The sequence below is a fragment of the Lepidothrix coronata genome, unplaced genomic scaffold (genome assembly GCF_001604755.1).
Source record: "Lepidothrix coronata isolate B3197 unplaced genomic scaffold, Lepidothrix_coronata-1.0 Scaffold222, whole genome shotgun sequence".
Classification (NCBI taxonomy): domain Eukaryota; kingdom Metazoa; phylum Chordata; class Aves; order Passeriformes; family Pipridae; genus Lepidothrix; species Lepidothrix coronata.
Window position 1 is genome coordinate 935,817 of NW_016690402.1, and position 25,650 is coordinate 961,466.

General features: G+C 36.4%; 1 protein-coding gene across 1 annotated transcript in view; it reads right to left on the minus strand.

The window, feature by feature from the left end:
- SNTG2 (syntrophin gamma 2) overlaps nt 1-25,650 on the minus strand; it is a 146,806-nt gene that overhangs the window by 28,210 nt on the left and 92,946 nt on the right. The window contains exons 10-12 of the mRNA XM_017833827.1: nt 19,980-20,109; nt 13,536-13,574; nt 5,274-5,390 (exon numbers count right to left, since the gene is read on the minus strand). Coding sequence (XP_017689316.1) covers nt 5,274-5,390; nt 13,536-13,574; nt 19,980-20,109 — 286 coding nt within the window. The remainder of the gene's footprint in view (nt 1-5,273; nt 5,391-13,535; nt 13,575-19,979; nt 20,110-25,650) is intronic.

Here is a 25,650-nt window from a genome sequence, read left to right on the forward strand (position 1 = left end):
AACTAAGATAAATGAGATCCTGAAGTATATTTCTTAGGCAATAAAATAGTTTTTCTCATTATTTCCCCTTGGAACTGTTCCTGTAGGTGTTCTATAAATTGCAGTTTCTTGGGATTATTTCAGCATGACAATATAATTATTTTTTATGAAGTATTTGACAAAATGTTTCAAAAAGGCATATTCAGAATAGATAAAAATAACACATTTTTAAACACAGATAAAACAGAGCTGATCAAAAAGATAACAAAAAATGAACAAAGATATAAAAATAGGAATGTGAAGTTACAATTTTAAGCACATAATGAGAGACTGAAATAAGCGTGTAGAGTTACAGAAGTTCCAAGTGGTGCAGAAGTACTTTTTACTTTAGCATGAGTTTCTGCAATTTCCTCATGTTTTAAAAAACGGCATTACAGTAAGTTCTGAAAATAAATAAACTAGTAAGATCTAGTTTTATATAGTTAGACCAGGTGATCTCGGCATCAGTTCATGCTCATATTCCAAATATACTTAGTTTTAAATGTGTGTGTTAATCACTGGCTTTTCTTTAAAAAGTCATGGTTTAAAATAGAGAGAAAAGAGTAAACTAATTTTAACAAACACATGCAGTAAACAACAAACTCAAGAAGTTACTCCCTAGGCAAGAGTTCAGTAATTATAAAATAGGCATAAAAGACTCTCATGCCTGTTCAGAGCTCACCATTAAATAAAGAAATATGGTGTGAACATAAACGAGTCACACTTCAAAACTTGCTAAAGTCAAAATGAACATAACATACTCTTTGATTTTCTCTGAACACTGAATCTGATTCTAGAATTCTCCAGAGCCCCTCAAAATATTAAAAAAACAATGAATAAATTTAAAGAATAAAACTTAAGGGAAAAAAGAACAAAGTGTCTATAATATTTACTACTGAAATACAGAGGATGCTGCATTATCTGAAACATAAGCAGAAGTATCCTATCTGCCTAAAAGTACTAGAAAGGTCTAGGGAGAAGTAACGTCTAGTTAAACAGTAATTAGTTTCACTATTTTCTTCACCCCTCAATGGAAAAAGAAAATGAAGCAAAAATAATTAAAAACAAAATTAGAAGATATTAAAAAGGAAAACGAGAAAGTAAGACATGTTCCTGAGATGAATTATGACATGGGATTATAAGAATCCTAAAGACGCCCAAATCAACTCAAAACTGCATAGTGCAAAACACACACTAAAGTGCAGTCAGATCTGGCAAATATGTGAACAAGATAAAGACTTGGGTGTAAAGTTAGAAAGTTCACCAAAAGCATTCATGGTCAAGTCTATGCCCTTCAAATCATTGCCACCTCTCTCCTAATATGTTGCATTGAAATAATGCATAATGTAAATTACCAGTATTTAGAACTTACACAGCAGTACTCTCTAATATTAAAACACTGTTTGAGTGAATTACATCATGCAATCTTCTCTTCTCGGTACTGTCTGTCAAAGGTGGAACTACTTCTGTTATTTTCATATTATTCTCATATTCGTTCTTTTCTTAAAACTCCAAGCAGCACATGCAGTGATTGCCTAGCTGCCTTCATGTAAATCACTTCAGTGCTATTTATTTAATCACATTGAAAAAGATAGTTTTCTAATATAAGTAGATCCAAAGTTACTGCTATTTGAAGACTTTAATTGAAAAACTCTAATGAACTATGAGGAAGACATAAAAAATGAAACACTATAAACATCTCCTCCATATAGCCCATATTCCATAAAAACAAACTATTCATTTTTTTTTTTTCTGGAAATTTTCAATGGCATAAAAAATAGTTCTATTTTGAATGACAATTTTGAATACTTTCTCCTCAATTTCTACTAGAATAAAACTTCAGGACATTTTCAATATCTGAAAATTGTCAGGAATTATACAGATGCTTTTAGAATGTAATAAAATACTGCTTGCATATTAAAAGAATAATTTCTATTTGTTCAATGGTGTTTTTCAGATATGCAGCGTTCAGAAATGTGTCACAATTGTAATACAGCAATCTGTAAACGAAATCTGTAAATATCTTAAATACAGTCAGATAAGCCTCTTCAGGGATGGAGAAAGACCATTCTCTGTTAATCACATCATTCTTGATACATACTCCTATGGTAAAGCTTCTACATTTTTGGAAACACCATCTGAGATATCGCAGAAATAATGTATAAATAGAATATTACTTGCCATAGTGATTTCTTTCATATTATAATACCCACATTTTTCCACAATTTTCTTTATTTTTGCTCATGGGTAACTATGTTATCCATTCTTATGAAAGCTAGCAGCTGCATTTGCATTTACATTCACGTCATCTTTTACACACAATGGAATTGAAAAAGAGTGGAAATTCTACTAGAGCCCTTTACAGGCAGTAGTAAAGTTACAGATAAGAGTAAGTGTAGAACTTATAGGTCATCTGCTCTGTGTACACTACATTGATACTCTCATATGTTACATTGATTCAGTATACAAATAGCAATAGCAACATCTCTGAAATAAAACATGTTAAACTTGTATCCTCTAAAGATCAAGCAAGTTAAAACATCTGTATTTTTGTGATAGAACATTTCCCCCCCCCAAGTAAAAAAATTAAATGTCAGTAGGAGTAATGGTAAGAACAATATCCTCAAGTATCTCTAGAAATAATGAACGAGGTCTATGCACAGCTACAGAGCTGGGACATGTGACACGGAACCAGTGTCAGGGCACAGCGTGGGTTGGTGGCTCCCTGGATGCCATTGGAGCTCCCTTGAGGTCCGTCAGGGTAGGGTCCTTGCCAGCTAATTCCCATCCCATCACCCTGCAGTGGGCTGATCCCATCCAACAGCTAAACACACCCACAGCTGCTCACTACCTGTGACCCCTGTCCCCTGCCATGGGGTGAGGGAGACAATAGGAAGAGCAAAATTAGAAAAAAATTCTTGAGGCAAGATAAAGACAGTTTAATAAGTGATGGAAAGAAAAAGAAATCAATTGAAGCAAAGGTGATTGCACACTGCTCACCCAAGGCAGACCAACGCCCAGCCAATGGCTACTTTTGAAGACCAAATCTCCATTTTTTTATCACAGAGCATGATGTCTCATGGTATGTGATATCCCTTTTGGCCTATTTGGGTCAGCTGTCCTGGTTGTGTCTCCCCCCCACTCCCTGCCTTGCCCACCCCCAGGCTGCTGGCTGGGGGATGCAACAGCTTGCAACAGAAAGGCTGTACAAGCACTGCTCAGTATTAGCCCAAACACTGGTGTGTTAGCACCGCCCTGGCCACAAATAAGAAACCCACTGCCACATAGGTTGCTATGAAGAAAGTGACCTCCATCCAAACCAGGCCCAGTACATGTCCCAGCCAGGAGCAGGGCAGCCAGGGGGACTGGGACATCCCCAGCTCTGGGCACCAGGCATCTCCTTGGGAGTAGGGATGGGCTGAGGCCAGGGCTAGACATGGGCTCCTGGGTGGCCCTGGCTCACTGGGGCTCATGGCTGGGCAGGACAGGGCTGTGAAGCTGGAGTCTGGCCCTGCTGCACTGGTGGGGCTGCAATAGGATCCTGGGCTGTGGGAAGGTTGGGGTGAGCCCCAGGGAAGGGGGTCAGCAAAAGCCAGGGCTGAAGGTGCCCTCAGGAGACCGATAATCAGCTTCAAAGTGTGTCTTCGATCTGTGTTTGAATTCTTCAGGTGGGTGGTTGCTGGGGTTCTTTTTGGTTTTTGCTTGTTTGTTTGTTTGGGGGTTTTGTTTGGGTTTTTTTCCCTCTGATAAAAACCATCTGCGGAACGATTAAAAAGCAACAAAACTGGTCAACAGCTTTTATGACTTAAAGACTGTGACATTTACTGGTGTATCATAGTATTGGGATGACATAACACATTGACCAAAGGGGTCCCTTTTGTTCATGTTTTTGAAAGCCACTGTTTCTACAAAAAAAAAATAAATTGTGCAGAAACATGGCAGAGTATATCATATTCTGTTAAGTAACATCGTACTAACACCACCAGTCATCCTCCCTTGTCTGTTCTTAACAGAGTACTGAACATGGTAAATGAAGTTGTTTATCCTGAAGTTGTTAGTATCATGTAGATGGATAGTTCTAGTTATATCAAAAATGTATCTTAAAAGTAGGTTAAAATTTATAGAGGAAAAGCATTCATGGGGTGTGTTAATTATTTGTTTAATATTTCTGCACTGCTTTTACATTTTAATTGGATGGTAGTAATTGAATCAAATTTTAGTTCCTCGGCTTAACATATTAAAACCTCAAGTTTTAGAGGGGGAGAACCCCTGATTTTCTCAAATGTCTTGTCTCATTTTAAAAGGAATATTACTGGCTATTTTAAAATGCTTGAAGTTAATAGGAATCACTGGATTAAGAATTTCAATCTAGGGAGGGGAAAATTTTACTTATAGCATTTCATTGAGGTTCATAAATAACTTTTGAAAAGTATGTGCTTCTTAAAGGTACTATAGACAGTACACATATAAAAGGTCAGATTTTCTTTGGATCACCTGACAAAACTGTGAGACTGACCATCTTCTGAGAAAAACTGTAAGCAAGTTGTATAATTGAAATGGCATTCTAATTACACATTTTATTCTTTTTCATTTGTTTAAAGCAAAGATTCCCTGGAGAAAAAAAGACAGAAGGGATTAAACATTACCATGTGGTAAGTATGGGTCACTCTTTTGTAACAGTGTAGAATTCTACAGCTCATTTCTGTTTCATTCTTTTAAACTAATTTTTAGAAAAGTATTAGGTACGTCATCTGTGAAACAGAATTCTTGTTACTAGGTACATAAATTACCCAAGCAAGACTTTTTCAGGCATATACACTTAGCATTGGATTCTCTGTAATACTTTAATCCCTTGCCTGTGTGAAAAATCCACAAGTATTTGTGGTGTTTATTTCATGATGTATTTTGTCTTTAAGAAAACAGAGTAACTGCCAACTCATATACAAATACCTTAGAATAAATAAGGTAAGAAACACTAGGCCTAACCACCCAAAGAAAAACCTGACCTTGGCAACTTCAAAAAGCAAAACACTCCCTACCAGGAATTCTTTAAACTATCCAGGTACAGTAAGATTTTCAGAGGACCTTGAAAGAGGCTAAATTTCTAAAGCTTATTGAAATTCAGTGGCATCTCTGGCTTTAACTTATTTTGAAATCTCAGCTGACAACTTCACTTGATAAAGGAAGACAAACCTAGACATAACCAACATGTATCCATTTACAATGAAACTGCCACAAAAATATTAATTTTTTACCGGTGGAGTGCTGAAAATATAGAAGGACGAACCCTTCAGTGCCAGAAACTTGAATTTGTAGAGCTGAGATGAATCAGTTCCTTCAAGTCTCTCATTTACCCATCCCATATGTATGACCTGTAAAAGAAAATAATTGAGCATTAAAGCTCTATTTTTAAGTGGATCATAAGAGTGGTTTTATTAGAATGGGATGCACCATACCCTTCACATTTGCCTTCCCACCACTTGCATATTCCTGAAGCATATAGTATTGTGGCAGTGTGTCAGAAGTCCCTGAAGAGAATTAACTTACAGTACTGGTAGTCAGAATCTTATCTGAAATAATCACAGTTTTAAAAGCCACCTATGTATCCCAAAGCAGACTCTCACTTGAGCCAGCAGAAACCTATGTGTACAGAAGTAGTTCAGCAGGCAGTTTATAAAAACCATGATCCTATATTATCTATAGCAGTGTCAAAACTTGGACATACTGACATTTCTATTCCATGTACCTCTGAAGAAATACACCTGAACAAATCACTAGATATATCAAATCAAACAGCTTTCTCTAGGTTCATGTTTGCCACTGTTAACAAAGTCTTTGCTGCACTTATTGTCTTTCAGATTTTATATATTTTTTTCATATACACTTTATCTAGGTTCTCATAGAATTAGATGTCAAATTCAGTGGTTACAAAACTTTAACAGTGTTACAATGCATACCTTTATTTTCCAGAAAAATTAATGCTAAGAAAAAATAAAATTAAGAAGTGAAACTGCATGCTTCCTCTTTGAGGTAGCATGCAAATTTATAAAGGAATAATGTCATAGCGTGGTAGCAGAATATAGTGAATGTAGTTACCCATGAAAAACAACAAGTGAAAAACATTCTAGGCTCCATTTGGCATACTTTAAGTGGAAAATATTGATCATGAAACAGGTATTTAAATCTAGACTGAGTCACCAATCCAAATGTACAATTCTTGCTGATAAGCTTGCTTATTTTCAATTAAGGCTACACCTACAGGCAGTAATGATTTACACAGGAGCAGGTATGTCAAAGCACTAGCTAATAGTATAGATGAATGCTTATACTCTTATATCATGAAAACCTCACACATTGTTTTCTAATGTTGGTATTTAATGTCTCAGTTATGTCTCATCAATCAATTTATCAATAAATTAATAATAAATCAATATATTAAGCCAGACAATCCTTCTCTATACTGCATTAAAATTTTAAGGAGATCTAAGAAACAGCACAATAAATACAGTAGCCCTTCCACTTCTTATTTGCTATTCTGCAAATTTAATAACTTTCACTAAAAGATTGTTTCTACAGCAGTCAGCAAAAGTGTCAAAACAGTATATTCAGAAACCTCATCACTTTAACAAAATATACTACATTATTGTTTATATTCTATTACAATTTATATTATATATTCAGTTTACTAGGGTGGTAATATAATATCAAATAATACAAACAAAAAGAATGATGTTCAAATCACAGCACATGACCAGTACTATATTTTCCTTTACATTTCTAAAGTTATAGTTGCTGACCTGCAAATTGACACCACTTATTATGGCAACCTGAAAAGTAAGTGCTAATGAATATGAAAGAGGAAGAGGAAAAGACTAAGCAAAAGATATTTAAAAAGAGAAAGAATTTATTAAGAAAAAAAGAAACTGGAGAAATTAAAATGAAAATAACAAAAGCAAGTACACTATACAAGTTTATAAAGAGAGGGAAATAATTACAAAATACTTGGGAGAGAAAAATTTAAAGAAAAGAGAATTCCAAATGTATATTTGTCCATAACATTGCCTATACAAAGTCCCCAAAAAGTAAAGAATGAAAATAAAAGAATTTTATTTATCAGAAACAGCGTTTGATTAACTTATGCATATACTGATAAAATAATAAAATTATGTATTTTTAACAGATATATATATAAAAAATATATCTTTTTAATTTCTTTCCACACAACTTTCTTATTGACTGGTTTATTTAATGGTTGCTTAGACCACAGAAATGGAGAAGTAATAATTATTCAGTTCCACAAAAGCAAACAAGTGTTGGTACATAATAATAATAATAATAATAATAATAATAATAATAATAATAATAATAATAATAATAATAATCTGTTCATACATGAGTTACTGAGATTGTAATTGGATCTTAGTATGTGGGTGGGAATATTAGTCCTGGGACAAAAACTGTTCAGTTATTTGGATCAAAACCTTCCATTTGAAGTGTTTAGAAGTGCTGATAAGGCATAACACTACAAACTGTCCCATTCTCAGCATTGCTTTCACTGCCATTCAAAGCTACATGGAAAATTACCCATATACCATTGATGTATTATTAAGTTTCTAACATGTTCTAACACACTTTCCAAAAGTTCCTGTAGGAAGAAAATGAGCAATGGCATTCATTATGACGAGATAAAACAAGTCACTAACAAAATGTAATCCAATCATAGCAGATAAATGAAAGTTCTTATTTACACTTATTGATTTTCTACAGCAATAGAGCATCTGGGTGCTGCAATGACTAGAAACTTAACATGTATTAAATTTAATAAAGCAGTCAGTACATTTTGTATATAGTACTTTAAGTTAAATAGTTATGAAAAGTAAATGATGCAAAACACTCCAGAGGGAACTGAAGAAAGAAAATCAAGGAGATCTCTATGTATGACATGTCAGAACAGACGGCTACACTTACGTAATTAAAGTGGGATAAGAACCTACAAGAGATGCCAGCTTGACCTGCAAGTTAGCAACCAGTGTTGTGCCATGAGGTACAGTGGAAGAATAACAAATTAAGAAAGCAAAGAGAAGTACATCTTGAGGGAGCTTTAGTAATTTTTTGGTTTTTTTTCCAAAGCAAGTGTTAGATGGCATATTTTGAAAGGTATAGATAAAGGCAGTATTCAGGGGAACTGGATCCAGGTCGGACCTCTTCAGCACTTCTACAGTATGTCAGTTTTCAAAGTGAAACCTTTATATCTATTATAGGATTATGCAACAAAATCTGTACAAACAAATCCATATAATACTGTTTAAAATATTGTAATGTCAAGAATTGTCATAAACCTTGCTGGAATCAAGATCTGTTGCAGCACACATCCACAAGATACATTACATGATCACAGGAGAAAATTAGATTGTTTGACACTATTTATTATTGACAAATCTTTCAGGGTGGTTATTCATTTGTTATCTTGCTGCTCCACATAGGTATTTTGTTTTATTTCAAATTTCTTTATACAGATTGAAGTCAAATTGACTAGTCTCTAACTATCCAACTTCTCTTTCTTTATTCATTAACAGTCATGACATTTGCCCTTCCCTTATCTTTTGAGATGTTACCTGTGAGACACAAATTCTCTGAAATAATCATGATAAAAGTTTTAGTCTTAAAAATATAAAAAAATCCAGGAAACAAAATAAGAAATCTTGCAAGTATTTTTACCTTATTATGAAGAGATAGAATTGCCTAATTAGCTTTAATAAAAAATAAAGAGCAATCCAGCAGCATGTGTTTTTTGAAAATTGAGTCCCAAATCTATCCACCTACTGATAACACAGAATAAAGTGCTTTCAAATAATCTCTAGAGTATTATAAAAAATTATACTAAGCAGAAACAAAAGTTATGATGCATAGATGCTGTGTGTTTCATCATCAACACAGGTTACATAAACACTTAGCACCCGAGCTCCAGCAGTGGTACTTACTTAACACCTTTCAGATTTGTGTAATCCCTACATATTTCTTAAGACCTTGTAGTCCTTGACATGGAATAATTAGCATGACATGTCCTGGGATAACTAGAACTCTCCAAACAATTCCAGTGGACAGTCTGGGATTTTAGCACTGTTGGAAATAATTTCCAATAGGCAGTTTGAATGCAGACACCCTGCTTTGGTGGACAAAAAGAATTTAAAAGTGTGGAATTAGCTAGACCATGCCAATTAGCTTCATGACCTGGTACCATTTATTTTAACAGTATAAATATGTTAATAATAACTACAACTACTACTACCTTTCCTTACCTCCAAATTTGAATAGCAGTCATAGGACAAAATCATAGAATCCTAGAATACTCTGAGTTGGAAGGGATCCATAAGGATCATTGAAGTCCAACTTACAGCCCTGCACAGGACGACCCCAAGAATCACACCATGTTTGACATCTTTTGGCAAAGAGACACTTAAATACAACTGGTTTAGACCCAAGAACCTTAGTCCTTTCTGATTTTCTTTATCTAGATGCCTACAGAATTCCTCATGGTCTGGAGATTCAGTTTCCAGTAAAACCAGTTAGGGGCAATATGAAAAACAAAGAAAGCCCAGTTTAGCAAAGTAATTTTTTATGTTCTTGATGACCCTGAATCCTAGATTGCTAACGTTCTATTAAAAAATAATCTGAATGAAACCTATCCACATCCAGCCTTGTCCCTTTATGAATGATTAAGCTGGACTCTAAAGGCAATGAAGAAAACTCACCACATGCAACACATTAATGAAACTGCTTAATTCTTCAGGAATGTCCGCGCTCAAAAGCAAAGATAAATTTTCAGTTATCACCAATTTTACTTCAAGGCAGCTTTTCAAGTGACCTTCAATCTCTTAAGGTTATCCTTTCTCTAAATTTTAAATAAATTGCATTAATAAGAGCTATTCAGATCCGTACAAACATCATGTAACTGACATTAATAGGCTCCATTAACCTAGGACAGAACAAGACCTCTTCTGCTTTCAGTTACTTTTGCCAAGTTTTATATGATGCCTTTGTGAAATATATATATGAAAGATTCATAATTTGCTTGCTTTTAAAACAAATTTTCACAGGACCTATAAATTTTGAATTGTTCAAATCTGCTCCTTTAATATTTTTACGTTTGCTAGTTTTATTTCCTTGATCTGCCAAAATTCATTATAAACTTATTTTTTCTCACTTTTTGGCAGAGAAAAATCCAATGTTTGTTGTTATCAGTTCTATCTTAAATTTTCAGCTTCTGAAATTAGGGTCCTAATTGTATCATCCCTTCTATTTATATCAGGAATGGAAAAAGGGGGATAGATTTGTATCGCCTAACTTTAGGCACCTACTTTAGACAATATGCTAAGAGGCAAGTCAAGACAGCAAAAGTGGCTCCTATAAAGGATGATTGAAAGTGTTGATATCAAGTTTCACATTTGAACAGCTCTCTGGAATAGAATAATTTTCTGCACTGAATATCTAGGCAGTTTATGGAGACTAGCCTGTTTATTTAGGAAATCAAATTATGTAGGTTGTATGACTGTCCTCAATACTTCTTAAAAATTGAGGGAGAGTATGTCTTCCTTTTTTCCCCTAAACACATTATATGTGCCCAAACTGATAAGAAAAAACTTTTAATTGTTACTAAAGTACTTGCAGTAGACAGTTCATGCAACAAAGGATATCCAAATTAAATACCTTTTCCCCTGGCACTCATAATCACCTGATTTTCATATCAGTCTAATTAATAATTAAAAGCCAAGGCAAAGAAAGTAATTAAATCATAAAATTATACAATAGTTGGGGTTGGAAGGGAGCTTAAATGTCATTTAGGTCAACCCCACTGCAATAAGCAGGGACATCTTCAACTAGATCAGGTTGCTCAGAGACTAACCTGACCTTGAATGTTTCCAGCCATGGGGCATCCACTGCCTCTCTGGGAAACCTGTGCCAGGGCTTTACCAGCCTCAATGTGAAAAAAACTTCTTCCTTAGGGCTAATCTGAATCAGTCCTCTTTCAGTTTAAAATTATTACCCCTTGTCCAATCACAACAGGTCTTGCTAAATAGTTTGTCCCAATCATTCTTATAGGCCCTCTTTTACATACTGGAAGGCTGCAATAAGGTCACCCTGGAGCCTTCTCTTCTCTAGGCTGAACAGCCCCCCCTCTTTCAATCTTTCCTATAGGAGAGGTGTTCCATCCCTTTGATCATCTTTGTGGCCCTCTTCTGGATCTGTTAGAACAGATCCATGTCCTTCTTGAACAGGATGCATCACTCTAGGTGGGGCTCTCAAGAGCTTAACAGAGGAGCAGAATCAACTCCCCTGACCTTCCGGCACTTTATTTTAGATGCAGCCCAGGACATGTTTGGCTTTTTGGGCTGCAAGTGCACATTGCTGGGTCATGTCCAGCTTCTCATCCACCAGCACCCCCAATTTCTTTTTGGCAGGGCTGCTCTCAATCGATTCATTCCCCAGCCTGTATTGATACTGGGGATTATCTTGACCCAGGTAAAGGACCTGGCACTTGGTTTTGCTGAACCCCCTGAAGTTCCCACGGGCCCACTTCTCAAGCTTGTCCAGGTCCCTCTGGATGGAATTCTGTCCTTCAGGTACGTCAGCCACACCACACAACTTGGTGTTTTCTGCAAACTTGCTGAGGGCACACTCATCAAGTTTATGTCACTGACGAAGACATTAAACAGTACTGGTCCCAGTACAGACCTCTAGGGGACACCACTTGTCACTGATGCCCATTGGAACACTGAGCCATTGACTACTATCCTCTGGATCCAACCATCCAATGAATTCCTTATCAGTTGGACAGTCCACCCATCAAATCCATCTCCCTCCAATTTAGACAGGAGGATGTTGTGGGGGACTGTGTCAAAGGCATTACAGAAGTCTAGATAAATGACACCTGGAGCCCTTCCTTGTTCCCTGATTTAGTCACCTCACCATAGAAGGCTATAGGCTTGGTCAGGCAGGACTTGCCCTCTGTGAAGGCATGCTGGCTGTCTCAAATCACCTCCCTGTCCTCCAAGTACCTTATCACAGCTTCTAGGAGGATACGTTCCATGATCTTCCAGGAGCAGAGGTGAGGCTGACATGTAGGTAGTTCCTGGGTTCCTCCTTTATATCCTGTTTAAAAATGGGTGCAGTGTTTCCCTTTTTCCAGTCATCTGGGACTTCACCCTACTGACATGAAATTTCAGATATCATGGAGAGTGGTTTGGCAACTCAATCAGCCAATTCTCTCAGGACTCTGGGATGCATCTCATCAGGTCCCTTAGACTTATATGTGTTCAGGTTCCTCAAGTGGTTATGAAACTGATCCTTCCTTACAGTGGGAGGGACTTTGCTCTCCCATTCCCCACCTTGCAGCCCATCCTCTTGCAAGGTGTTGGAAGAGAGATTGCCAGTGAAGACTAAATGTTAAATTCTTATATGGAATAGGTATTTATTTTGGTTTTAGGGGTAATTTTATTATCTATTATACACAGAATTGAAGTCTGTAGTGGGTTTTGAGGCATATTTTTTTCAAAGGATTAACCCAAATATAAGAAAACAGTTTCCTGTGTAAGAAAACGTCAGTGCTTAAATATTTTAATAACTTCTGGGAAAGCTGAAATATGTCTAAGTACATTGTAAGATGATAAAATGGTGACATGTAACAAAGTATTCAATATGTCAAACTAATAAATATTTATTTGATCCTGATATGAAGAATTTTTTGACTCAGTCTTTGACTTCTATAATAAAAATTCTGTAATTAATTTTTGCAATAATCTACAAACCCAGCATTTTTGAAAACAGCCAGGATTAGGCTCTGTGTTCTTGAGCAACAATGCCAGATTGATGCAATGAAAGCAGATGTAACTCATTAGTTTTGTAATACAAGCTTCAGAGTATTTTCCAGAATTAATTAATTAGCCTGGAAAATGCTACTATTTTATTTTATAAAGCACTGTTACAGGAAGTAAGAATGCTTCCCAAAGCAGTAACTTCATTGGACTTTGGGAATTTGTCTAGTTGGAGTAGAAGAAATATATCATCAAGCTTCTGAGCTCCAAAAATCACAGACAAACAAACACAGTCTGCATAGCCTGCTAGATGCCAAACAGATCAGATTTGGAATTCACTCCTTGGCTATCTGTGCACATGATGTAAATCAAGAGTTAAAAGACTACTGCAGTGTTGCATGCAAACATACACTACGCTTTCCAAGACCCGGCTGGGAGTTCCATTGTTCCCCTCCCATGTATTTCATGGCTCCATCTAATCCAGTTTTTAGGTTTACAGTGGAAGATTCTACTCAATATTGTGGATTAGTAAGAATAGTAAAATTCTGTTGTATTGAGTAGGTAATTTCAGAATTTCAAACCATAGAAAACTTGGGTTTAGAATTTTAAAACTGACTAGATATGCATATGCAAGCTCTACAAATTTTCCAGCAATGTAATCACAAGAATTAAAAAAAAAAAAGCATAATGTAATAGAAGTCTTACCTGGTCTGAGGGAGAACAGCATTTATTTGCCATTTTCATCTATGACAGAGATGGAAGAACACACAGTTATTTATATGCTGAAGAGTTTCTGTGATGCAATTAGCATTGATTGACTTAGTTATGGAATACAGTATTAATACTTCAAAATTATATTTGTAAGAAATTAAATCATTCAGTGCTTAAATACTAGATTTTTACTACTATACTGAATTTAAAAAAAACCCCAAGTTTTGAAAGACAAAAGCCTTTTATCAGAGTTTTCACTACATCCTTCATACAGATTTGCATGTATGAACTTAAATTTGCCACTCTGAGTGAAAATATTGTACTGTACTGTAGACACCTCACTCAGTTAAACAATTGCTTAAGCAGATTTACAAATGAGGTCTGTGATTAAGTACTTGTGAAATGAAGACAATAGAGTGTAAGATGTGTTGAAGGATGAAAGGAAAATTGTATGGGCTTTCCTTTTAGTTTGCTCTTCAAGATAAAGTTACATATCTCTCTCTTTTTCTCTTTGTTTAGGTAATGAAGAGTTTTGTTCATTTTGGCTTTCCTCTGGTAGTCAAAGTTTGTCTACTGCTTATCTATGCAAACCCTGACATATATTCCTTTCTTTAAAGGGTAACACTTTAATGTGTAATGTTGATAAGTATAGATAAGAATCTAGAAAGAAAAAGATTAGACTGGAAAAAGACTCCCCGATACTGCAAAGAGTAAGCTGAAAATTGTCCTAGAGTTGATGAGTACTTGCAAAGGATCTTGTCATCAAAAAGCCTGTTTAAGAAGACATGAAAGGTTTGTGATAAGAAAACCAAAACCTATACAAATATGCACATGGAAAACTACAAATGCCACAGGAAACAAGCAGAAGAATTCCAGGGGAGTGACGGAGGGTCTGAGGATGAGGTGGCCAAGACACTGGGAGCCTGGGGCATCTGCCAGACCTGGCTGTCACCTTGGGTTGTGTGCTGGAAGATCCTGTAAGGCCCTTGGAGTGGCCCTGCCATGGTCCCTACTACCTCCCTGCCACCCTAGAGGAGGAACAGGGACTACCACAACAGAGGCAGGTCACAGCCTGCAGTTGCTGGCACCTGCAGCATAGCACAGGCATGGATCAAAGACAAGAATGGAACTAAAATTCAGCTGCTAAGCAGAACAAGGGGCCCTAGCAAGGTTCCTTCCAGGTCATGCACAGAGGTGTGGCTTACCACAGCCTGGCTTCAAGCTGCATGGCTGCACTAAGCCAGAGCAGGCCTGCAGCACTGAGGTGGAGGGAAGAGGTGGCAGAGATTCTTGACGCCTTGTCAGTAACAAAACAGTGAGAACTCAAGAAACTCACTCTGTAACTTGGTTAAAACAAATTGGTGACATGCCCAGTGTCACAGAAGGAAGCAGATCTCACCAGTCTGATTTGTTGGTAGGCTTAATCCTGCTAGAGTAGTCGTGCAGGACATAACGAAAAGACACACTACTGACTAATGTCAGTAGAAATGCTGACACATCCTGCCCATATTCTGCCCCAACCTTTCTCTTGTGCTTCAGACAAAAATATACACACAAAGTAAATATATAGAAGCCATGTTATACACACGGAAAATATAATTTCCTTGCAAGTATCCAAAACCTTGCTGAATAATGAGATTACTATAGCACAAATCAGTGCAAGTGAACAGGTACAGATGTGCCTGGAAAAAAATGTGTGAGACTGGCCATGCAGGTTTTTCTGCACAATGAGGGTAGAGTATTGTGAAGTGCACCCTCATAAGCAGTTCAGCTTCCCTTTGGGAAGAGGGCAAGAGGGAAGAATGCATTGGACTCCACAGCTATTCACTGCACAGTCTTAGCTCATCCCTGTTCAACGCAGGGATGTCTGCAGCCCTGATGTAACTGTGGGGAAAGATCATACTATGTCCCTATGTTATGGGGCTGAGAAGTATGTACTCTCCACTTCACCTGGCAGCATGTGTTCTCTACATGCCTCCACAGCTGGTGCAGAGAGACAGGAATGGGATACTGCCTTGTTGGCAGTGCATAGGTTCTTAGCACTGCAGTACAGTAATGGGAGCTGGAGACAGCACGGGAACTAAAACAAAAAACCTGGATCTGCAAAGACTGCAGGCAACTTTGAAAAGGAACTATTAAACAAATTATAATTTCTATACTCTGTTCTGAATGGATACATACAGGACAGGAACAGACTGGGAAGGAAATAGTTCAGAATTGTTTACCTAAATCTAAATACCTCTTGGGTTGGGATTTATCTCACATATAATAAACCTGTTTTCTCTTTCCTGACAGCAGTGAGAGTGAAGGATTCTGACACACACCTATTTTTTTTCCTAGCTGTAATAGTATTTAACTATTATTAACTCAACTGCAGCACAGAGTATCACTTAGATACATGTTTACATGAAGGAATAAAAGAAAAGGTTTGTACAGTGTAACATACAATTAAAAAAGCTGTAAAAGGCATAAATATGATCTGGATTAACAAACCTACTTTGATTCCAAATTTTAAGTTTCTTCCAATCTCCTATGAAACTGTGTGAATGACATAAAAACCATAAATAATGTTTAAAGTGGAACAAGTGCATCATAACTTGTTCTCTTATCTGCTTATGAGCTACTCATTTATTTATGAATTTTTTTTTAAGAAATAAGACCACTAGAATATAGTGGGGAAAAAATACAAAACCTTGAGAAAGTTATAAATATAAGAAGCAAGTCTCTGTAATGTAGATTAACTGGCAGCATTACCTTTAGATGCTTCTACCCATTATGACTACATTAATGTTTGGTGCCATATTTCAAAGAAAAAAAGCTATCTAATAGCTGGCAATTTGAATGGTGCAAAATAGGGAGAGAAATATAAATTATCCCAAAAAACTCTCTTCTAAAAAATTTTTTCCATCACAAGTTGTCACTTCAACCTACAAAGAACACTCCAGCGAAAGAAATTAAGAACAGCAGCAGTGAGAAGCACATGCAGATTAACTTGCTTCCTGTGCTTCTTGTTACATCATGGAATATTCACTGACAGTTTCTGTTACCTCTCTTCCCTCAGTTTCTTCAACTTCACCTCCTTCTGCGAGAAAAGAAGTGTATGAAGAAATAAATCTGAGGTGCTGATTCACCTCTATTTATTTCTGCTAAAGGTAAATGTGAAGAGCTTTGCAAACATTGAAATCAGGGACTGAATCACAAAGGAAGATGACAGGGTAGTTTGATTCTGGTAGAAAAGTATGTGAAAAAAACAGAATATGAACAGAATGATGAATAATTTGGAGCAAGGGTCCTCGGAAAAAAAAGTAATGCATGCTACTTGCAAAGCCAATTGTTACTAGAAGATTTTCTGAGCTAAGCATACAAAGCATGTATCAGTAAGGAGGGCTAAAAAGATACCCTTACATTTTTCTCCATGTTGCAGTATTCCCTGTGCTCCTCTGTCATCTAAGAACTAACTTTCTCCAGGCTGGTACCAGAATCGTTAGTTCTCATCTACCAAGTAGCACTTTCTAAATATGCTAACATACAGGGGCAGCAGCCTTATGCAGTGACAACTCCTCACATCTTCACTGTTGAAAGATGATTCCTCCTTTACACTTGATCCCCAGAGAGCTTGTCTTTGTATAGAAGTTAGATGTTTCAGTACTTCAAAAGAGTAGTCTGACAATAGCAGAAGTGTCACATTGTGGCAGAGCTATTTTTGTACTACCTACATTAGGACTGTCTTCTGGCATCAGCAGAAGATCTGACAAAGAGCTGCCAGTTGCTGAATGAAACTGTATTAGGGTAAAATAAAAAAAATGAAGTATATTAGGATAAAGTGATACAGGAAAGCTTGTGTGCACTGTAAGAAACCAGTCTGTATTAGAAGCTCTTTAAGAACTAAAATTCTAAAAGAAATTATTCAAAATTTTATGCAAATATGTAGGACAAAGGATATATACAAGAGTAGCATGAATACACACGGATTAAGTAAGAAAGACTGAGGTGCAGGAAAAGTTGCTAAAGTCATGAACCAATTATCAGCAAAACAAAATCTAAAAATATGTGGAAGTAAAATGTGAATAATGGAAAATATTGCTTAAAAACTTAGTAATATTTTAGGTCAGGTAAGAATGCTGATATCATGCCAAATGTATCAGCAAGAAGATCCATTGTGACTATGTATCTAGTAATTAATTTCCATACAGAGATTATGTCATAGTACAGAACAGGAAATGAGTAGTTTAAATATTTGGAGAAGCAACTGAACTTAGAGTCAGCATAACCCATAACTAGATAAGGAAGATTCTGGATTTCTGAATGAGTAGTGATTATCTTCAGGTACTCCTGGAGAATGGGAGAGACACTCTACAGAAGTGGAAAAGTGCAGAAACAGTAAAGAGGTCTGAAGGAATTATAGATCCATTCCCTAATGTCAATTTCTGAGGTATGACAAGAAAAGAAGGATTCTGTGAAATGATAGCACTAAGGTAATAAAAAGCATTCAAAATGGACTTTCAAGAAGCCCAATACAAAGGCTTTGCCCTAAGCACTGTGCACAGTGGTCTATTTGGCTGTCCAGAGGCAGCAAGTGCTCTCCAGCCTCCTTCTGCTGTAAACTTCTGCTGCACTTTAACCCCACAATCCTCATCTTAAAACTGGTTTGCCATAAAAGGGATTCTCACTGACTATTACATCTCCTGTTCTGATGATCAGTAATCAAAATGCTCTGGCTGGACCTTTCCAGTTGTACCACAGGCTGAACACCTAATGACGCCCATTAAGTCCAAGCAAAAAGTTTATGTGCTTCTCATACGAGCTACATAGAGTTTACTCTATAACACAGAGTAACCAAAGCCACAAAACATAGGAATTCATCTGTTCATGACATTCATGACTGTTATTTCTCAGACCTTTCCTGGGAACAGCCACTTATATTAACACCAGATGGACTACTTTGTTTACAGAATTCAGTGTTATAATAGATAAGGGAGAAGACCAATGAAACTACTCAGACAGGTCCCAACACAGTGAAGATACTATGTCAGGACATGTATTACTGCACATTGTGCCTTTGAAAAAAACAGACTAGCATGCTATGATAATAAAAGCTGCTGCCTGCATTTATAGCCACTTTTTATTGTCTTATTCACTTATATCCTTGGAGTGGTTTTTATTCAGTTGATTTCATTAGAAAGAAAAACAAATTGTCTAAGTAACTATGAACTGGAATTGCTCTAAAAATATTGCTATGCACTTTCTTAGAATTGTCAAATAATAACATTGTGTACATGATGTAAATCCCTAAATAGAGAATATTTATAAAGAATGCATCATAAGAAAAAATGATTTTGTCAAAGAGATTGCTTAAGCAATTGAATATTTGAAGATTTAATAGAATACATGAACTATAGTGATCAAATGGAATTCCATGTAACTTTTGATGACTAGAAAAATAAATTAAATTTTAAATCTCTTTTAACCAAAGATTTATGTTGAAATCCAATACAAATTCTATGCAATATAATCTGAAGAACTAAGCAACAGTTCACCTAGAGTACAAAGCATAAAATTAAAGTCATGCTACTAAATCATAATTTATAAAAGATGTTACAGATTCAACATATTTAAGAAAAAATATTAAAAACCGGTACAGACAATTCTTTCAGTGATAACAGTGCTTTTATATTTTCATCACTGATTTTTACCATTTCTTAAAGATAAATATATTTTTAATATTGTACATTATCCAGTTCCCTATTTAACTTTATGGTTCATTCCAAAATCTTCAGTAGTTTTTAGCTGTTCTTTGTTAGAATAATAATGTGCTATCCAAATAGCAATTTTCTGTTTCTCCAAGGATTAGATAATACTTCTGCTTGCAACAACAAATGTTACTTACTAATTTACAGGAATAACTTAAAATAGCATAAGCACCTTTACACTTCTAGAGAGAAAGGAGAAAGATAGAATAATATGATCTTAAATAAAACAACTCTTAGACAACTTAGAGAGGGAAAAATTACGTCTCCCAATAAGCATCTGTAAATTGCCCTTCACTAGCTATGGAATTTTCACACGCCTACTTCAAAATCGACAAATGTTAATTTCAAGTACAGTTTATTTATAAAAATGTAAAAATTATACATTTGGTCATGTCTAAAGCTCTGTGAAATTACCACTACGGATAAATATTTTGCCTTAATAAGTCTTAAAAATAATAAATGCAATGTTTTTCTACTACTGTCTGTTCTATGATAACACTGCAAGTCCTGGAAACTTCATGATAGTTTTGATCAGACCACCTCTCCCTACTTTTTCCTTTCTCCTTTTCCTCCTCATACACAATCATTTTATCTATTGTCTCTTAAATGTGAATTGTTTTCTACCCTTTGAAAACTAGAAATAATTTTACAATAGCATAGACAAGAAAATATGCAGAAAGTAACATACATTTTGAAGTGTCAAATCACTGATGTTAGTTGACATTGCTCTCAGCCAGTCAGCACTCTCCTGGGCTGTATAAAACTGAAGTATCCCAGTACCAACTCCATCGAGTGCCAGCACTTCAAATGCATTAGATCTGCAGCAAGAAGAAATATATCCATAAAGGAAGATACATCAATTTTCTGAAACTGCCCAATATTTATCAGTGTTCAAGTGATTTTTATGCCTTTTGACAAGTTTTGAGTGTTTACTTTACAAATCAAAAGAAAGGCAACAAAAAGAAGGATAATAATGGGCAGTACCAGGAGCAACAGATACAATAAGTACTTTCTCTGTACCAGCATACATGTGCTGCTGATCATTTACTTCCCCTGAGTATACGTTATATGTTCGTAACTGCTGAATTTAAGGTAGTCTATTAAGGAAGTACGCATTAGATCTTTTTGAACAAACATATTTTTTTTTAAACCGAATTGCCAATTTTCTTCATTGCATTTCAGCTTCATTTACTAGGAATGCATGAAGATGCAAAGAACTGTCTTCCTAACTTTCATTTCTTGGTTTCCAATATTTTTCTACATGTCATTCAAAGTAATGTTTACTTTAAGCTCTTTTCTGACATAGTAATTTGAAAAATGTTCTCAGGAGTTTCTTTAAACATTTTTCTTTAAACAAATTTCTCAAAACAGCATTGACACATGGGAATGCGCAATTGCATTTTATTAACTTTTAATGCAACTTTTACATGTTTATAGCATCTTTATTCTGCAAATGCCAATGATTTCCTCACTATCTGCAGTAAGTTACTGTTATAGGTTAGAAATCTGAGAGGGGGAATTTTTCTTCCCTCTGCCCCCCACTGTAGGAAAGACGGAGTTTGAATGGAAAGGGGGAAGGGAGTCAATTAGCCTTACAAAAGAACTAGCTGGCCAGACCACATTCCTAACAGATGGCCCATCAGAGGCTGGGGGGAGAGGGGAGGAGTTTTGGGAGGGGGTGGCAGGGCTCTTCTCAGAAGGGGAGAGGTTCAGACGGTGGAGTTCTCTCTCTCGGATGGAGACGGGGGTCTGCGTGCATGCATTTAGAGAGAAAGCCTGGAAGTCTGTCTTTCTGGCTTCTTGTCCTGCTCAGCCCTGACTGCTGGCCTCAACTTGCCTGCGAGCTGTCTTTTGTCTCCAGCCCGGACCTGCTGCGTTTTCATCGGAAAGTCTCTGTGCTCGCTGGGAGAAAAGGAGGAGCTTTTTGGGGCGCCATCAACTGAGAACCACAGTGAGTCCTGTGGGGGTGGACTGATTTTCCTTCTGCCCTTCTTCCATTGGGGGAAGGGCCCCTCATTGTTTCTTTTCGGCTTCTCCCGCGATCCGAGACCATCCCCCAAACCACCCACCCCGCGTGGTGACCGCCAGAGCCCAACAGCGCCCCTGCAGACCACGACAGAGAACTGCAGGCTCTGCACCTCCAGTGATGCAACAGCGCCCCCGCCAACCGTGATTAGAACGGCGCTAAAGGACAGAGAAGTATTCTGACCTTTTCTTTTGTTTGAAGGGGACTTTTGGGTACAGGACTACTGTCTAGTTTTTTTTTGTGTTCTGTTACTGTTCTTGCCAACATACATTTATCTTTTAATAAAGGGTTGTTATTTCTTCTGTTTTTTTTCCACACTTCCTCGATTAAAGCCCCTTAATTTTGAATTTACAATTGCTGAGACAGAGAACTTTGGTCTACCTTATAACTCATCCTCTTTAGCAAACATTCCAGTCTCTTTAGACTGAGACAGTTACACATTGTGTATGTATGTCTGAAAACCCCTGCCTTTGGATGATGGTGGGATATGCTTTTTTTTACTACAAGATTTTTCAATAGGAACAACAAAGGCTCATTAAGTAGCTGCATGGAAGTACACTGATGTAAATGTAAAAAGAAGTGACATGCAACAGTTGCAGTAACTAAACTTCAGAAAGATTCACAGATTATTTAAATGCCTATGACTGTCAGGAGAATTACATTTCTGTCATATACTACGGTGAAAGACAATTATAATTATCTGAATGATTGTGTATATGTTTGTTGTGTATATAATATGGAGAATATCACTACTACCTTCTACATTTACAGACTATTTATTTATACCCATAGTTGTATTGCTTCATTTTTGGTACTAACTTAGAAGAAAGCCAACTACTGAATCCAAAATACTGCTCTATGAAGTTGCTGAGTTTTCCTAGGGTTCTCTGATCCAAGGTGGAGTCCTCTACTGCTTAATCTATCATATATGCCAACATAAGCATTCAAAATGACACACAGAGGTTCATAAGCAGTAATTCATTCGTGACTTAGTGAAAAAGTTATTTAACTAACCTTTGTCATTTGTAGGGATTTTGATGGTGAATGGGAATACTGAATTCTATTCCTTGCCGAAAAAGGTAACATCACATACAATATTAATAAGACAAAGCATCTGAATAGATATATATGACAGGCTTTACTGTTACAAGAGTTATAAAGTGTTATACTTGCTTTTTGCAAAAATTACATGCTTGGCCTGAAGACTTAAATATATATAAGCCGATTCCCTGTTTTACTTTCATGATTGAATTATCATGGTAACTACTAACACCTGGTGGCAATGGCATAATTCTGTGTCACTTTCATTTGAGTAAATCTGTTTCAACTCTTCAGAAAGAAAGAAAAGGTCAAAACAAATCCTTTTATTGTCTTCAAGTAAATTGAGTCAATCACCTCTCAAGCACATTGTTCTTTTTACCTAAGGCTCTGACAAAGATCCCAACAGTGCTGTAATGAAATGACTTATGGAATGATCTTGTCAACATCCCATTCAGACAGTGAAAATTCCCTATTCATTGATACACAGTAGAAGCTGGAAACAGACTTAATTTGGTGCTGTGAAGAGAAGCCACTCACAATACCCAGCTTAGATATCCAATTCAAATATCAAAGCTATGATGGTAGAATCCTTACCCAGTGAAAGGGCAATCCTTGTATAGGGCTTCATCACTGAAAGTGTGCTCAGCTGACTCTTGCTCAAAGGGGTGTCCACCAAGACAGCCCTTCCTGTAGAGCTCTTCCCTTGTTCTATAAGACTGACACCAGGACATCCTTCCCCAGGATCTCGGTTTGGTTCAAAGCATCTGATGTGCCAATGGTGGTCACTGATACATGTGACTGAGACCTTTGGGGCACTGCTCTCCCCACTGTGCTGACTTGGGCAGGAAGGTAGTTTTACCTGAGAGCAGTTTAGTGCATTAAATGACACAGGAAACAAAAGAGCCAAGGCTTTTCAAAGAAGATGATGTCAGCCATGAAGTCTGTGCTAGTAATACATTGATTTTACTCTCAACTTTAATCAACTTTACTATGATTATTTCTTGCCTTCAGTTTCAATAATTTCCCTCTGATGATACTATAATATATTGATATTGTTCCACACTGTGTTCTGAAAAGCATAGTGTATAGAACCCTACAAGTAAAAACAAATATTAAAAATAAAAATAAAAGTTTACCAAAATGAATGCTGAGGCTTTTGTTTTAAGTGAAACAATCAATTCAAGCACTGAGACAGCACTAGAATTCAGGAGAAAATAAATCTGAGAGGCTTAAATGCCATGCCTCTCTCTCTACCGTTTCCTCAAAACATAGAAAGGAAAAAAAATAGAGGCAGAGCAAAGCACCTATTCCTATTAGGTGATGAGGAGCTTTCCATTTAATACCAAATAGTAAGTTTGACAGGTCTCAAGATGCTATAAAGTTGCTGTAGTTTTGGTTTAGGGTTTTTTGGGAGGGTTGTTTTGTTTGTTTGTTTGTTTGTTTTATTTTGTTTATTTGTGTGTGTGTTTGGTTTTTTTCTGAGGCTACAAGATCATTTTAAAACACAGTCAGAGGAATTTGCCATCTCTTCTATTACAGCAGTTGTGGTACTGACTATTGCAACTAGAACCAGAAATGAATATTTTCATTTTCTAAATTCTAGAAATTTGTGTCAAATTACCCTCACATTTCTTGATTTCAAATTTGTCTCCCAATCTTTATCTTTGTTTCCTTTAAGCATTTCTGCCAAGGAGCATGAGGCACTGTTTTCCATACTCAGTCTTTTTCTATCTCATTTTCATGGTGAAATGATGAATGGACCTGCATTCCTGGTCTCCTCTGGGCTTTGTTTATGGCAATAATTTCTTTCAATAAAATAAACACTCTCTTTGTGAGAATGGCAGAGAGAATAAGAGATGAGCATTGGAAGACTTCAAGTTATTTTTTTGACATTGACACTTTTAAACAAATATTGTTAATTAATATTAATAAAGCATATTTTTCCATACAGCTGAAATGAGAAAAGCTGAATTTTTACTTTACTGGAGGCTAAGAATTTCAGCAAAACATATTTTTAGATTTCTCAGTATCTGTGGCATGTGAAACCATCCCTCCATTAGACTTACATAACTATTTTATTGTGTTGCCCTTATAAAAACCTAGATGCATGTCTGACAGCAGTTGTTTTACCTGAAGTTTACTACCATGCTGATACAGATAGACAGATTTGATCTTCCCAGGTCCTAAATCAGTATTCCTTCCTGTTTGTATGATTTCTTTGATTTCTGAGTTGAGTTTTTATTGCTTTTGTTTCAACATTTTCTTGTTGAAAATGTTTATAGGTTTGTTTATAGGACTATATGACCCTCTTGCTGGAATTTATATTTAAACTGAAGTTTTATGGATTATGGGTGGATTTGAGTGGAAATTCTCCATAAAGAATTATCTGAATTACTTAATCTCTTTGAAATGTCACGTTAAAAATAATAGAATTTTATATTGTAAATGTCATGTAGTCTTGTACCTTAAAAAATGTTCAAATGTGCTCGTATATCTGGACTATTAACAGAAACTACGTAGCTAAAAAGATATCAAAGCATTAAACATAAACTTGGATTGCATTTTATGTTTTTGGTATTTTGGGGGAGCATTTTGCTTCCAGAATTGTAACTTTGGTTTATTTTTATTACACTTAGAGCAATCAAATAAGATAACTGAAGTAACATAGACATTATACTTGTTATAAGTGAAGTTAGGAAATTTGCTGTTCAGAATATAAAAAGAGTTAAGAAGTTATAATGCTGTTACTAACGTTATTACAGCAGTGGCTGTACTTGCAAGTTCAAGTGTTGTGCAATTGTTAACCACGAGATTCATAAGCTGCGGACTACTAAAAACACAACGCAATGATGATTTAGCACATTGGTGATTATTGTTTTGAAGTTGTCTATTTCAAGGGTATTAATAGAAGGCAATATGGAGACCAGCAGGGGATGGTCGAACACGAGGATCAACCGTCATCCTGGTAGAATTTTCCTGAGTCACAGCCCATAGGGACTATTGGCCTTTGAACTATTGGTTGATAGCCCCCAGCAACAGCTCTAGACCGCGAAAAGAGGAACCAACCTGGACTTGGCCCGCGAAAGAGGAACCATACGGAGTTCAGCCCACGAAACCTGGACCAATGGACTGATGAATTGACCTTGGGGGGAGGTGGCTAACAAGGGGTATAATAAGTTCCGTTTTCGGTTTCCTAGCGCGGTCTGCGGCAGGAACTTGGGTTTCCTCCAGACGCCCGGCTGGCCGTTTTTGCTTATTGGCATTAATAAACATTTGATTCCTTGCAACCTAA